At 42.4% G+C, this 15,737-nt stretch overlaps 4 protein-coding genes and 1 long non-coding RNA gene across 8 annotated transcripts in view; 4 read left to right on the plus strand and 1 right to left on the minus strand.

The window, feature by feature from the left end:
- Positions 1-566, plus strand: part of LOC117725942 (synaptosomal-associated protein 25-A-like) — a 31,304-nt gene extending 30,738 nt beyond the window's left edge. Inside the window, exon 8 of the mRNA XM_034525849.1 lies at positions 463-566. Within this exon, the coding sequence (XP_034381740.1) occupies positions 463-531 (69 nt within the window). The 3' untranslated portion in view covers positions 532-566. The remainder of the gene's footprint in view (positions 1-462) is intronic.
- Positions 567-3,788: 3,222 nt separating this feature from the next.
- Positions 3,789-6,587, plus strand: LOC117728879 (cytochrome c oxidase subunit 5A, mitochondrial-like). Its single transcript, XM_034529804.1, has 5 exons — positions 3,789-3,952; positions 5,258-5,374; positions 5,667-5,788; positions 6,187-6,309; positions 6,457-6,587. The coding sequence occupies exons 1-4, from the start codon at positions 3,880-3,882 to the stop codon at positions 6,298-6,300; spliced, it is 426 nt and encodes a 141-aa protein (XP_034385695.1). The 5' UTR covers positions 3,789-3,879; the 3' UTR covers positions 6,301-6,309; positions 6,457-6,587.
- On the minus strand, positions 3,856-4,165 carry LOC117728880. The gene is made up of 2 exons (XR_004609268.1): positions 4,106-4,165; positions 3,856-3,976 (listed from the first exon to the last, which is right to left on the minus strand). It is a non-coding gene; the product is annotated as an uncharacterized LOC117728880 (long non-coding RNA).
- A 1,311-nt stretch (positions 6,588-7,898) lies between the features above and the next one.
- On the plus strand, positions 7,899-13,949 carry fam219b (family with sequence similarity 219 member B). The gene is made up of 6 exons (XM_034526452.1): positions 7,899-8,129; positions 8,623-8,731; positions 9,558-9,636; positions 9,748-9,825; positions 11,217-11,268; positions 11,567-13,949. The coding sequence occupies exons 1-6, from the start codon at positions 8,055-8,057 to the stop codon at positions 11,714-11,716; spliced, it is 543 nt and encodes a 180-aa protein (XP_034382343.1). The 5' UTR covers positions 7,899-8,054; the 3' UTR covers positions 11,717-13,949.
- Positions 13,950-14,547: 598 nt separating this feature from the next.
- Positions 14,548-15,737, plus strand: part of LOC117728805 (AT-rich interactive domain-containing protein 3B-like) — a 46,388-nt gene continuing 45,198 nt past the window's right edge. For 2 of the 4 annotated variants that reach the window (XM_034529667.1, XM_034529668.1), the window contains exon 1: positions 14,548-14,907. In XM_034529667.1, the coding sequence (XP_034385558.1) occupies positions 14,872-14,907 (36 nt within the window). In that variant the 5' untranslated portion in view covers positions 14,548-14,871. The other 2 variants (XM_034529670.1, XM_034529669.1) reach the window with 2 other exon arrangements.

A 15,737-nucleotide genomic window follows, 5' to 3' on the forward strand; every position in this document is an offset into this window, starting at 1 on the left:
AGCGAATACGGCTATGCTGCAGCAAATCTGATTTACATGCCAATGGACACAATCAGAGTGTACATTTGAGTGTTACGCATCCAAGTGGTCCACTTTGTCAATTAAATCAGTACGATTACCTACATTAAAAAGGATAGCTGCGGTTTATTTCAAGTGTATTTCCCAGAAATGTGAATATGCAGGGGGATTAGGTCAGCCGATAAATGGACCTGGACATCAATCTTTATGCAGTTAGCCATAGCAGCCGAATCATGCAAAGGTTGTGTTTATTAGGCAAGCTGTAAGGGTTGGTTGTTTTGCGTGAGCCATCATTTCCTCGAAGCTCTACAACAGAGATGGCGAGCACAAAGTCAGCATGACCCATGGATTCATGCACACATAGCCACAGTCAAACCTGCAGTCTCCCTTTAAAAGTAACTCCTTCCCCGACCGCTGGCTGAACTGTGCGTGTGTCTCTTTCAGGCCGATTCTAACAAGACCAGGATTGACGAGGCCAACCAGCGTGCTACAAAGATGTTGGGCAGTGGCTAAACTGCAGCGAGAGAGAAAAGAGAAGTGCTTTCATCCCCGTTTAACCCCAATCACCCTAAGGAAAACAACACCAACACCAACTAAACCAAGCCCCCCCACCACCACCCACCACCCACCACCCACCACACCGACGCCCAGCGCCCACTTCCTATGCTCGACAGCAGGCGCTGCAAAACCATGCTTATATTGTGATAGAGGTTTGCACACATGCACATATCATACTCCCTCCCCCCACACACACCTCTCGATTATGCCCATCATGTCCCTCCCGTTGTTGTCTGTGTTGTTCTGTGTTGTTGCTCTTTTGAAATTTTGTTAACAAATATATAGTTCTGTTCATCATCCACTCAAAGTGTCCCCACGCTGTACATAGCGCTTCTTAAATGGCTTCATCGACTTAGATCACTTGTACCCGTTTTCTTCATTGCTATTTTTTTTTCTTCTTTTTTAAGTCTGTGTGTAATATAAACTGTATGTACACCTCGTTCCAACATGACCGCGCCCCCCTCCTCCCCCCCCATCATGTCACTGTCCTGGCGTTGTCCATGTAAAACGTGCCACGTGTTCATCAGTTAGGATGTCGTGATGCTACATGATAAGGCCACAGTGAATATAGTGAACATGCAGCCCTCACAGCTTGTAGCCAAGGCCACCGTTTGAATAACACCAAGGCATTTAATGTTGATGTGAAGCCATGCGGATGAAGACGTGACTTTTCTTTTTGTTGTTACTCACCGCTAATGAACCAACTCTTAGATGGAGCAGTATTAACGCAATTCGATGCCATTGATTATAGAGTATTACACCTTTTCCTCAGGGAGCTAAATCTGACCAGTCAAAAGCGAGGGTTGAATCTTGAATTGATTTGTTGTAATCCATAAAATCTCTGTCATCAAGGCCCCAGTGCATAAGCAAATATTTTGCATTCGGCTGTGGTCTGAACAGCATCGTCGATGGGACTCGTGTTATGGCATTAGACAAATATTTGGGCATTAACCATAACAGGTAACATTGTGAACGATGGTAAAATCCGGCTGAGCTCTGCTAAAGGTCACAAGTTCAACAGCAAGCAATTTAACTGTTAGGCAAAGTTTACAGGGGAGGACACAACCTCTCCACATACCAGGCCAGACTGCTTTACCCATGACTCAACCCCAGCAGTATCAAGCAGTGCATTAAGTGTGTTATGCATGTCCGACCGCTGCTAGAAGACACTGAATTATTAATTTCTTCAGACAGAAATATCCTGACATGGCAACCGCATGCTACATATGTAGGCCACACGGAAGAGAGGCCCATATTTATCTGCAGTAGTGTCACTCTTTTCGTTTCATGTCTCTTTAACCTGTATGGACTGTGACCATCATTGTAAAATAATACCTTGGAAAATGCCAATAAAACCATCATTACTGTAGAACCAAACTGAGTTTCCTTTCTATTTGTATGACTTTCAAAACTAGTTTGTGTCCGTGCTCCGAGTAAACACCCTGAGGTTTGACACATTTGTGACTTGTAATGTAAAAACTATTCTTGAGACACAGTGACACTTGGATGCGAGACAAGAAATAAAAATAAAAAGAGAAACCGACAGTGATCAGAATGGGAGTTTTTCAGTTCTAGCCACAAGCATCGGGTGAAAAGAAGGTAAATATCCACTTGGAACGTGACACAGTACTTTTTATTAATTATGTGAATAAATTATTTTTACTGTTAAAAAATCCTATCTGCTCTCAAATATCACACCCTTTCCTCTCATATTATGTTATGTTGAATTGTCTCATTTCAAGGAGATTGATTTCTCCGTGGTCTCAACACAGTCATTTCCTCCACTGAAGCCGACGGGCGATAGTTGTGAAGGGACTTCCATCTTGACCCTCCCGCACACGTCACATGACCCAGCTTTATATAAGGAAAAAAATAGATCACAGCAGATGGACTCACCCTATGAAGACTTCTCTGTTGATGCTATTGCTATGTCATATTTGTTACAGCCCACAATGTAACACAAGTGTGACATAACGTTATATTATGGTCATCATCTCAAGAAATGCCTTGAGCCCTATCCCCTGGGAGGTGAGAGGTCAGCGAGCTTATCCTAACTGGGCATTAATTGCTCTAAAACTGGAGCTAAATGGCTCAAATGTGCAACGTCAACGCAGATATCTAAAGCACTGCAGTGAAGCATGGAAGAACAACAACAATAAAAAAGACGAGAGAGAGAGAGAGAGAGGAAGAGACAGGGAGAGATAGAGAAGGAAAGATGTGCAACACATTACACTAATGGACATCCAGTGTGGTGCCCTGGGCTTAGGGCGGATTAGAGTTTACCACGTCACTAAGAACACTGACACACACACAAACACACACACAACATTACACGGTAATAATCCACTATACCCTGGTTACATGTGCAACACGGCCTCTGTACATGCATGTGATGTGTTTGCATCCACACAAACACATCACAAAATAAAATGGATGAATGTCTTCATCCATGTTGTCAACACGAAAGAAATTCTACATACATGGTTATTTGTGGTTCATTAAATACAACATAACTTTACTCCTTAAATGATAACTTGATGTTTTGTTATGGAATCTATATGTTCTTCAGCTCCTTCCAAGCACTTAATATGCTGGACCAATAAATGCTGGACCAATAAATAAAACAAAAATAAAAACAAGCTTTTTGTGCACTCAGGGCTCCAGAGTGTATTTTTAAACCAAGCGCTCCCTCTGCTGGTATTGTGTGTTGACTTTAGCAGTGATGTTAAAGGGGCACTCCACCCCTATTATTAGCTAATGAAAGATTGCGTTACAAACGGGGCGTGTTGCATTTGAAAGATGTGGTTGTATTTCAGGCATGGAGGGTCTAATATAAGATGCTATTAAGTTGCATTATGGGAAGTGTAGGATCCAGTGTATTGGGGGCATGAATCATGCTCAACTCTAACCCTGTTACACACTGGATGCCATTTATTCTCAAACACCTTTTTTTTTATAGCGGTGGCAATATGATGTAAAGTCATTTGAGCTCTCATAAATAATCATATCTGAAGTTTATCTGGAAGTCTTCCTGAAGCAATGCCAGAGATGAATAAATAAATCCATTGGATGCCAGAGCCAACTAATTATGTCCAACCACTTGCTACAATCTGTGTTCCTCGCAAACAGCGAGTCGTACGCTCTCCGGTAGCACGTGATTACGAAACGGACCTGTCAGCGGCGTGGACTTGACAGCGTTCGGCTTTCTCCGTCAGTCACGTGACCTGCGTCGCCCTCCTCGTGTTTGTCCGCTCCGAGTCTCCCTTTTTGACACAGAGGACGGTTAGCACCCACCGCGGTACCATGTTTCGAGCCGTGTTCCGACTGTCAGCCACAGGGGTCCGGAGTCTGGCTCGGTCACGACCCTGCTACACAGGTAAGACCGTCTCCGCGTCCATACCTAACCGTGAAATGAAATAGACTCATTAAGACGACTACAGTAAGCGCGCTCGGCTAGCCACCTAGCTTAGCTGCTGCTGTGCGGTCCATAGCTTCGGGTGACATTGAATTATTTTTGTGGTTTTCCAACCTTGTGGTCTCGACCTGGACATGTTGCTGTGCTTCCACCTTCACGTAGCGTATTTTAAATGGAAAACCGCGAAATTAATGTTAGCCAAAGAGTCACGACCTTGCGATGACCCTCCTCGGTTAGTTCAGGAGTGTCAGTAACCGCAGGTTATGCGCAGCTGTTATCAACACGTTGCAATGTCCATGTAAACGATATGATATATTATCTATATACCTATCTTACAAGGTTAAGCGTACTTAGAGCTTGCTATGGGCGCATTGAAGGCTTTAGTTTGTGGCCTGTTTTGAAGCTAATATGCTCCCATATGATTGAACTCCACCTGTCCTGAACTGAACTCCCTTAAGAGGTATAGCTTACAGTATTGTGGGTGTCTATTCAGACTAAAGCTGACGAGGTGCAATCAATTTTCGTTAGTCCCAAGAAATGATATGTATATGTATGAATGATTTTATTGTGTAAATGGGATTCAAATATTAAGCTGTTAACTTCAGTGTCTTTTGTAGTGTCAATATGACCTGTTGAGGAAAGGAGATAGAAGTTAACTTGAATGTGCTGTTGTTGGAATTACTTAAACCTGTGCATTGTGCACTTGCATGTCATTGTGGTACTGTAAGTCTGAATAAGGATAAAGAGGAGAACAGTTGTTAGTAGTTTTATTGAAGAGACCATTTTACTCTTGTAACCATCAGTCATCCATGCTTTATGGTCTCTGTTGCCTGCTCACTGACAGTAATATGAAAACAACCAACCTTATAGGATTTAAGATTATTTAAAATACATTGGGTGTTCTGTTTTGCCAGCTTGACTCTTTGTAATTTGACGTGACCTCATCATAGTTAAATGTTGAAAAGGCCAGGTTCATGACATATCACTAACAAGTTTTTAAAAGCCATTATCGCCGACTAAAGTGTCAAATACACAGTCAAGTATTCAAATCTTGCTTTATAATGTTTTGGCCAATTCTAGACATGCACATTTCTTTTATTGCTGCTTGTGTTTGGATCCTTAAGAAAAAATAAGAGGTTTTGTAGGAAAGGCATTTATGTATTAATACATTACATGTACTTGTTGTACGTTCTTAAAACCTCTGTTTTGTCACTTATATTTAAAAACATTTAAAGCATTCTCTATGCTCTGACTCTTGTTTTCCAGCTCCATTGGCCTCCAGATGTTACTCCCATGGAAAGGTGGAGTCAGACGAGGAGTTTGACGCTCGTTGGATCACTTACTTCAGCAAACCTGACATCGATGCCTGGGAACTGAGGAAAGGTGACAATTTGTGCTAATTACATTCTGATGACGTGTCCTCTGCCCATTGTTCCTAGTCGGAGTCATTGTCATGATTGTAGTTGGGCTCATTTGAAAAATATTCAGACAAATATCAGACCTGTGTTGAATAGATTTGACTGGGATCACTATAACCACCTATAGCAAAATGGGAAAGTTGTATGAGTGAATAGTTCATAAGATGTAACTTGTTTTCTCTCATTTGTTGTTTGCATTTGTTCTTATTATTTCTGATTCTTCGAAGTAATTACGCTTTTTTTCCATTAATTAAAAGGCATGAACACCCTGATTGGGTATGACCTGGTACCTGAGGCCAAGATCCTGGATTCGGCACTAAGGGCTTGCCGAAGACTGAATGACGTGGCCAGCGCCATCCGCATCCTTGAGGCCGTTAAGGCGAGTGACCGTCCCTTAATAGGTTCACTTATGGTCTGCCACAAACCTTTTTATTGAACATTGTTTCAGTGAATCGCCTCAACTGAAGTCAGGAAACGGTATTCGTCACTGTAGCGCAGACACACATCAGAAATGTCCACATTAGCAGTTCACATTGTCAAACTTAAATAAATAAATAAGTATCCAACGGTTTCTTAAGAAATAAAGCAAAAATACAAAATTCACCCAAATACTAGGGTAAAAGTATACAATATGATTAAACAAAAATATGTAATGATAGTAAAAATGTAAATGTAGTAGCAAATTCATCACCAGATTATATTGTTAGAGACTAATTAGTGCTTCTTGAGGCCAAGTTTGTAGGTATTGCCTGTGACCGAGTGTGTTTTGTTTTGCAGGACAAAGCTGGCCCTCACAAAGATATCTATCCCTACCTGATCCAAGAGCTAAAGCCAACCCTTTCAGAACTGGGTATCTCAACACCAGAAGAGCTGGGCATTGACAAGTTATAGACTGTCAAGGTGAGCCTGCACTACATGTAGCTTGGGAAGTCGATGTGTACTGTCCAACACTGCCTCAAACCCTGTGTGAGTTTCTGGCCTACGCTATATACGTAATGCATATTACTTGCTTGCAGCTGAGAATATCTTTTGTTCCTCTCTCCGCAGGTCATTTGATGTTTAAAGAGATAAGCTCCCCTGATTCTCTCCTGTCAAATATGTCTATATTGTTGATTTAAATCCATGCTGTCCTATTGTGTACAAAATGGTGGACCTAATAAAGAAAACCAATAATTTAAGAATGTGTTTTCTTTTCTGTTAAATTGTTGATTCTTTTTATTAATGGACTTTTTTTTTTTTTTTTTAAGTTAAAATTGGCATTAATATTGGCTGTATTCTTTATCCACAATTTAACCCCCTTTTAATAAATAGATGAAGACAGCTTTCACAAAGCAATAACCACAGCAAATACATTTTATTGTTATAAGCCATGTTGTTTTTAGCCTTATTCACGAGTGAGGGTAAGGTGGAGCGGGAGATCGACAGGCGGATCGGTGCGGCTGCAGCAGTAAAACAGGCGCTGTACCGGTCCGTCTTAGTGAAGAGGGAGCTGAGCCGGAAGGCAAAGCTCTCCATTTACTGGTCGGTCTACGTTCCAACCCTCACCTATGGTCACGAACTCTGGGTCGTGACCGACAGAACGAGATCTCGGATACAAGCGGCCGAAATGAGCTTCCTCCGTAGTGTGGCCGGGCTCAGCCTTAGAGATAGGGTAAGGAGCTCGGACATCAGGGGGGAGCTTGGAGTCGAGTCGCTGCTCCTTCGTGTCGAAAGGAGTCAGCTGAGGTGGTTCGGGCATCTAGTCAGGATGCCTCCTGGACGCCTCCCATTAGAGGTTTTCCGGGCACAGCCAACTGGTAGGAGGCCCCGGGGAAGACCGAGGACACGCTGGAGGGATTATATCTCCCGGCTGGCCTTGGAACGCCTCGGAATCCCCCAGAATGAGCTGGAAAGTGTTGCGGGTGAGAGGGAAGCCTGGGTCGGCCTGATGAACCTTTTGCCACCGCGACCCGACCCTGGATAAGCGGATGATAATGGATAGATGGATGGATGTTTTTAGCCTCACATTGCAGAACATGATGATACTTTCTCAAGGAGACTCAACCACCAGATGGCGACAGGGGGCTGGAAACCTTTCTCCTGGCTTGTTTATTACAATGGTGAGAGTGGGATAGCAATAGAATGCAGTATAATAATAAAAAACAAAATAATTAAAGCAATATACGGGAGTTATTGCACCATTTGTATGTTTTGGAAATGCAATGCATCTACTGTGGTTAACCGGAACATGAGACCATTCTTCATTGAGTTTAATTATTCGCTATGAAGTATTAAACAACTACACATCATTTTAGAAATATAAATATGTTATAATGTAATCGTTTCCGCCGTTTCTTAACTTATTTGTGTTTCTAGTTTAACTGGGCGTTTAGTTTACACTACGGCACAAAACCAAACATTTATGTTGAATTATCTTCTTGGCCAACACGCATATCACGTATGTTTTTTTTTTTTTAAACATATAAGCGTGGAAAGGGTTTTATTTTGTAATTTTGGCCGGAAGTGGCATGGAAGCTGTCACACAGCGTAGCTGCCTAACAGAAGTGCCTACCTGCCCCTGAAGAGAAAACAACAAAGTCCCGCGCCGGTGGGGCTCTTGTCACCATGGCCGTGTTGTGGGGTAAACTGTGACAGCTGAAGCCGAGATGATGAACGACATCATGGAGGAACCGGAGAAGGACACCCTGCTTGAAGCGCAGCCGAAGCCACAAGTTGTGTCGGTAATGTCGGCTGAAGCTAATCCGGCTAACGCTAGCTTGTAAATAGACACTGGGAAGCTAGTGCACGAGCTCAGACAGGAGCCGTGAGAAGTAAATGAGTGCGGAGGGGGGAACTTACCGCCTGTTGGGCGTTGACTGTTTGACTGTAAAATGACGTGAATAATGAGCTCATAAACACGGGAAATAGGTTTTATCTTGTACACCGAATGGACTGCTGGGAACATTTGGGGGAGTTTTCGAAAATGAATGTGGCTGGCAAAATTAGTTGCCCTACAAGAAAAATGTTTGAATAAACTAGTCTCATCGTTTTGTTTTTATCATTATTTATTTAATCACAATGTTTTTGTGACGACCATAAAAACAAACTTTCCAGTCTGGTCGTTTAGCTGTCACGTGGCGCCATTTAGTCACTATTATACTCTATTCTTGTGGATCACTTGGCGCCGCACATGCGCGTGCAATGCAGATTATTCTTCGTTTCCTCCGATCGCAGGGCCCCAGTAACGGCACAAGACCTAAGGCCGCGGATGGAGGGATCCGGCCGCTGGAGAAAAGAGGACCTTACATCATGTCCAGAGCTCCGGCCATCCACCTCAAACTACGTAATCATTTTCTTGACTCATCATGACCAGTTCCATTAGGCTACCGCCTGTAGACCAGGAGTCACTTCCTAATTGTTCATATGAGTTCAGCTGTGGTCACAGCTGACTGACCAACTGTACTTAATTTAAAGTACAATATGGTAAATTGAAAATACTAGTGTTTTACTTTTAGAACATCGGTGTGCAGTTTTTTTTTTTTTAGAAGGGTTTATATAGTTTTGAATGAAGTGTTTGCTTTTGCAAGAGATGTAAGATATTTTGGTTGTTTTTCTTGTATATTTTTGGTTTTTGTGTGTAGAGTTTTGACAAAGAGGGCCCTAATTTTAGAAATTTGTGTTTTAGCAAGGGGGTGGGGGTGGGGGAGTATAAAATACTAGTAAGAGGCAAATGATAGGACCAGCATGTACATGCATACCAGCAGGTGTGGATATACACAGAGTTTGAAATAACAACAAGCAAGAACATGGTGAACAAATTAAAAATTAAAAAATAAACTTTTTGCCATTAGCTCTTTGAGTAGCATTTAATATAGGGAATGATGATTTTGTTTTGCTTTACCTTCATCAAATTGTTTTTCTTAATCAGTCTTTTAAACGTGTTGAATCTGCACCATGACATCAGTGACGTCAGTCATTCTCGAAGACCTTCCACTTGTCGAGAGTGTGTAGGAAGTTTCGGGAAATCTCAAGTCCCTACACGAAGACAAGAACATTTTTGTTCAAGATATGGTGTTATTGGCACAACAAACGTCTTCTGTGACTTTTTACGCTGACTCTCATCCAGTTAGTCCCAGTCGGCACAACATTTCTTTTGTTATTATTTACAGAGAAGCACAGGGAGATGGCGAGGAAGGCACTGAAGAGGAAAGCCCTCTCACCAGGGCTGCCAGTGATGCATCAGCCCAGGCAAGGAGCGGAGAGCTATGATGAGGAGAGACGAAGCTGATGTGAGCTTACAGCTTAAAGTAGGAGATGATTAATTTTTTATTTTTGTACACTTTCTGGTTCTCCTTTTAGGACAGTGAAGTATAACAAGGGCTACGCTGCTTTGAGTCAGCACGCTGAGGACACTTTGGTTGCCATGGACTCAGACAGGTAAGGTGACACCAGGTATGGAGGTGGAGTCTCTTTCAGGTGTCCACCATGGGACTAATGCTAGTCAACGGAAAGAGGCACATTTTAATTGTTTTATCCCACTCGAACTGTGCCATGAATTACACATGAAATTTGTCAATTTAAAACATAATCTTGCACGGCAAGAAAGTCACAGTTTGATCCTAGTGTCATCTGGTTTTGTGTGAGGCCGCTCACTGAAAGACATCATCGCACAGTGATGTCATCAACGCCAACATGGGCGCTACGCTGGCTGGCTGGCTAGTTAGGTAGCTTAGCTTAGCTTTATCCGCGCACAAGCTATTGTAGAGTAACACAGATATCGTAGCGTAACACAGGTATCGTAGTGTAATACGGGTATCGTAGCGTAACACAGCTATCGTAGCGTAACACGGGTATTGTAGCATAACACAGCTATCGTAGCGTAACACAGGTATTGTAGCGTAAAACAGCTATTGTAGCATAACACAGGTATTGTAGCGTAACACAGCTATCGCAGCGTAACACAGGTATCGTAGCGTAACACAGGTATCGTAGCGTAACACAGGTATCGTAGCGTAACACAGGTATCGTAGCGTAACACAGGAATTGTAGCGTAACACAGCTATCGTAGCGTAACACAGGTATCGTAGCGTAACACAGGTATTGTAGCGTAACACAGCTATCGTAGCGTAACACAAGAATTGTAGCGTAACACAGCTATCGTAGTGTAACACAGCTATCGTAGCGTAAAACAGGTATCGTAGCGTAACACAGCTATCGTATTGCAACAGCTATCGTAGCGTAACCTTTGGGTGTGGAGTCTTTCTAATTATGTATTTTCACACTCATACAAAATGGGACTTTGTTGATAAATGTGTAATTCATGACACAATTCAAACAGGCTCAAAACTGTGTGTGTGTGTGTGTGTGTGTGTGTGTGTGTGTGTGTGTGTGTGTGTGTGTGTGTGTGTGTGTGTGTGTGTGTGTGTGTGTGTGTGTGTGTGTGTGTGTGTGTGTGTGTGTGTGTGTGTGTGTGTGTGTGTGTGTGTGTGTGTGTGTGTGTGTGTGTGTGTGTGTGTGTGTGTGTGTGTGTGTGAGTCTGTGTGAGAGAGAAGGGGCGGGGCTTTGCCTCTATACACGGGACAGCGTTGTTGAATTCCTTCTATATGCAGAAAACTGAGCACTGAAATACTTGCAGATCTAATGTTACCACTTCTTAGTTGCAACAGTAGACATTTTACATTGTCGCCATAATATTATGCCACCTGGACATGATCCAGGTTGAATCTTTGGTGCTTTCCCAGCAAACATTTCCAGCTGACACACGCACACAAACACACATGCAGTTGTTACCATCAGAATGACAGAACCTGTCGTACTTGTCCTTACAGCGAGGAAGAGATCGATTTTGAGCAGTATTCCTCAGGATACTCTTCAGCTGAGGTGAGTTTGCCTCTTGGGACCTTCTTAGGATGCTTTGGTAATCCCATGTATGTGACTAGCTCTGTGGCTGTGATAGAATCTCTATTTGGGCCATCCATATAATTTTAAAGATTTGTTTGTGTCATTAGAAACCTTGGCTCTATTTTTCCTTCACTTAAATATCGCTTTGGTCGGTGCAGTTTCCACCCGATTAAAAATAAATAAATATTGGTTTACATGTATTAAGTGTCACAGCAACAGGCACAAGTAATCACGGGGTATGAAAAAGTCAAAATGATGTCATGTCTTTGCCCTCCAGGTCCATCCTGATTTAAGCAAGCAGCTTCTCCAGGACGGCTATCGCCTGGATGAGATTCCCGACGACGAGGACCTGGACCTGATCCCGCCCAAAGCCATGGGCTCCTCTGTGTGCTGCTGCTCCGAGGGCCCGTCCTGCTCCGTGCAGTGACGCCCGGTGCCGTTACTCCAACCTTTTACCAAGGCGCGGCACCAGTTCCTGTCCCTGACTTTAGTCACCGGTGCCTGAGGCCCCCTCTCTAATCCAGCTGCGCCGCTGTGCTGCCTGAGGACTTCCAGCTCTGAAGCCAAACTCCCCGTTCCTGCAGGACCACGTGCACGAGGTCGCTCAGCCCACGCACAGAAAGAAGAAAGGAAACGCCAACGGGGCATAAGAACAAGCCTTATTCACTGTGACCCCAAAGTTTGACCTATTTTTCTTTTTATTGAATTTTATTGAAATGCTAACTATGCCCGTGCTCCAAGTAGAGTGTGTGTGCACATTATGGGATGCGTCCTCATTGACCCAGTGGGGAGATGGTTACTGTTGTTTCCAGTTATTAACTAACTATATGAAGGCACCTCACATAATCCTGATCATTCCCTGACTCTTGTTGCATTAACTGGGTGTTTATCTGTTTGTCTTTAATGTATCTGTCCTAAAACAAATGACACCTAGTCTACAAAAAGAACAACTTTAATTATATGTTTTTTTTTATTTTTTATATGAATCAAAGCACTAAATGGAAATGAGTCGTCAGATGATTGAGTGAAAACCATTTCTTTTTAGCACACGTGTAATTATTATTATTTTCTTAGCTAATTTTGCTGTTTAGAAGAGAAGCCTGTTTTAGGATTATCTTCTGCTCCGACCATATTATTTGCTCTGTGACCCAGAAGACAAAGACTTTATTACTTTTTACAAGCTGTCGTTGAGCAAACGGCTACATACCAAGAAGAAAGCTGTCCTACAAAGTGATCCACTGTTTGTAAGAGTACCAAATGTTACACTGCTGTGTATGGCACAGCATAACCAAGCAGACGAGCTACTCGAGTGCTTTGAGTTACAATCTCTGTATTGTAGAAATAAGTTTTAACATCCAGAAAAAATAATATATATATATATTCACATATATTTTATATTTATGATCCTTATGGAAGTGATCTTGTCATGACGTTTATGTATGTGGTAAGACGTCGATATGTTTCTCATTTAAATCCCCCCCCCCCCCTTTTTTTTCCCAAACAATTTTAGATTGGACGGGAAGAATTCAAAAATAGATTTTATTGATTACTTGTTCTGTGTCATCTTAATCACATCAAGAGTGTGTTGAGGGCAGATTTTGGGTCACAATATTGTATTTATTTATTCATGAGTATATTCATCGGGGACACTAGACGTAGTTACAGCTTAAAGCCAGTGAACTACATTTGCATAAGGATTAAGGAATTTTCGTCCACTTGATATTTGCGGATCATATTTGCTCAAATTCAATTTGTGTTTGTATTATTTCCTGTTTTTTGTTGTGATGTGTCTGTTACTGTTTTCTACACATTAGACACGGGTGTGCTAAAAATGGCATTTTTTTGTGTTTTGTTTTCTTCTAACACATGTATGTGTTCACCCTTATTGTAGTCTGGGTTGCATCTTATTTTTTTTTAAAACTGTATTAACTAACAAAAAAAGTCAAAATCAGAGTGACTGATCACCTTTTCAGGAGATTAATTTAGTGTGTGAGTATGAGTGAGCAAATAGAAAGTAGTTAGCCTTTTTCCACAAATGAGTCAAATAAACAGCGACTTTAAATTGATTGCTGTTTTAGTGTGTCAAGGTCAGGATAGATGGGAGGCTGCTGTTTTACGTTACAAGTCCTATAAATGAAAGGTATAGCTGGCCACTTGGCCACCGTAAAGAATTGCAAGAACTCGAAAGAGTATGACATTTTGTAATGGGGGTGCAGGGGGAGGAGGAGGAACCTTGATTTGTACTTCTGAGAATCGGGGTCAATTCCCAAATTCTTTTGAAGACTTGAGGAAAACGCGATGAGATAAAAGCGGATTCTGCTGTTACACTTGAGTGTGAGTCACTTGATGCAAGCATGAGGAAAATACTTTTAATGCAACAGCTGTATTTAAAGTGTATTGACCCCCCTGGCTCTGACTGCACAACGTTTCTCTGGACACAAATATTGCACTTACCAGTGGTCAGTAGCAAGTACACTTGACTCACCTGTACTATGCAACTGTTGGGACAATCTGCTTGTTATACAACATTGTGACTGTTGTGTTATTGCTGAATGCAATAACTCAGTTATTTTACGATGGTAAACACAAATCCTTTTTCTTTTTTCTTTTGATTGTACCGTTTATTGGTTTACATTATTAAAATAAAGCTATTATCTATACTTCCATGAGTAGACTCTGATTACAATGATTGCAAATGATTTCCGGTAGAGATTGTGTGAGGAGTTAGTATATCAATGGAGTTGTTTTGATTCTATGATCTATTCTACATGAGTAGTGAGTATGCTGGCTGCACTAAACGTTATAAACATGGTTGTCGTTGTTGCCACAAGGGGGCAGCATGGAGCCATGCTGCTTTCTCAGCGCAATAGCTACTTCACTTCACTGTGAGGACCCTTACAATGAGTTTATTCCGTATTATTGCATTGAAACATTGCGCCATTCTCACTGCCATGTTGTTTATCGTGCAGAGCAATGACTCATTTAGCTCAACGCTTTTTAATTGAGGTGGTGCTACTATTACTGCTACTTCCACATACCTTATATCTGCATCCAAGTGTTCCAGCCTACTAAATGCTATGTTGTACAATTGGAAGATATGAATATGAATAAATTATAGGTGAACCTAACTCAATAAAGAGTGTCACGGAACTGAAAGGGGCTGTGTGAGACACGTTGCTGTCGCTGGGCGGGCCTAATGCCGATGTGCGCCATGCGGGGGGTGTCAATTGAAGGGGAGGAAAGAAGAAAAAAAAAAAAACCAACTGAAGGGAGTTACCTCAGCGCTGTCCGAGATATGAGATCGGGCCATTTTCCAGGCGGTCCCCTTTCCCATTAAAGAAGACAACCCCAGTGGGGGGAAAAGAAAAGAAAGACAGAAACACAGGTACATTTGGAGAGGTCGCTGCAGAAGAGAGCACACAACGCCTTTCCGCCGGCGGATAAGTCGGTATCTACGGTGCATGCACAGCGTCTCAGCCCCCGTGCGCGCGCGCGTGTGTGTGTTTACAAGTGAGCGAGTGCCGTAAACGAGGGAAGGACGAGAACGCCCAAGGAAGGAAGGAAGGAAGGAAGGAAGGAGGGATGGTGGACAATTCGAGCAGTAGTAAGGCACAAATGGTGAGTCGTGGTAATGCTTGGCGTCCTTTTTTTTCTTTTTTTCTTTTTTTCTTTTTACACGCTCGGTCGCGAGCCTGACGCCCTCCGGTAGCCGCGGTTTGACTGCCTTCTTTACGGGGAAGAGTTGACGTTAGCCAGCCGAACGGGACGTTTTGCGTAAGAAAAAGAAGGACAACTCTCGGAGCTAATTTGACCTTATGGTTGGTGACTTTTTAAATAAAACTCATTGTAACGTCAGAACCTTCCGGAAACACTGCGACACATCTTTTTATTTGTGTTTGGTTTGTTTTCATTTTAAAGACGTTAACGTTCCACTGTCGCTTGTTTGTACGGTAACTTTTCCATTAACGTAACGTCTAGTTACGTGTTTTGTGGATGTGGCAGCTAACGTTCGTTAACGCGGAAAAGATGTAACGTTACACTTTCTTTTATCTTTTTTGCAGTTGTAACGCGTTTGTTTCCTCTTGGCTGTTCGCCTTATCCAGATGCCGAGTTCACTTTAACGTCCCTTTTCACTTCACGTTGACGTTGAAGTTTTTGCTGGACGCCGCTCATCTTTCTCTCGGGTCAACCAGCTAGTTTGAACACTAGCTAGTCATCTAGCGTTAGTTATATTATGAATGTTTGGGGCCAACGGCCGTTGGTTTAGTTAAAGGCCTTTGGACGTGTATGTTGATGGGACTTCGATGTGATAAATCACTGTGCTGCTCCTCCAAGAAGTCATAGTGATACAAGTTGGTTAATAACTAATGCACTTGTCTCTCTCTCTTCTGGTATTACTAGAGAGTTGTGGTTCGCTGCTGTAGCGTCAACGTTTTAACGTGCAGATG

This window comes from Cyclopterus lumpus, chromosome 3 (genome assembly GCF_009769545.1).
Source record: "Cyclopterus lumpus isolate fCycLum1 chromosome 3, fCycLum1.pri, whole genome shotgun sequence".
NCBI classification, from domain to species: Eukaryota; Metazoa; Chordata; class Actinopteri; order Perciformes; family Cyclopteridae; genus Cyclopterus; species Cyclopterus lumpus.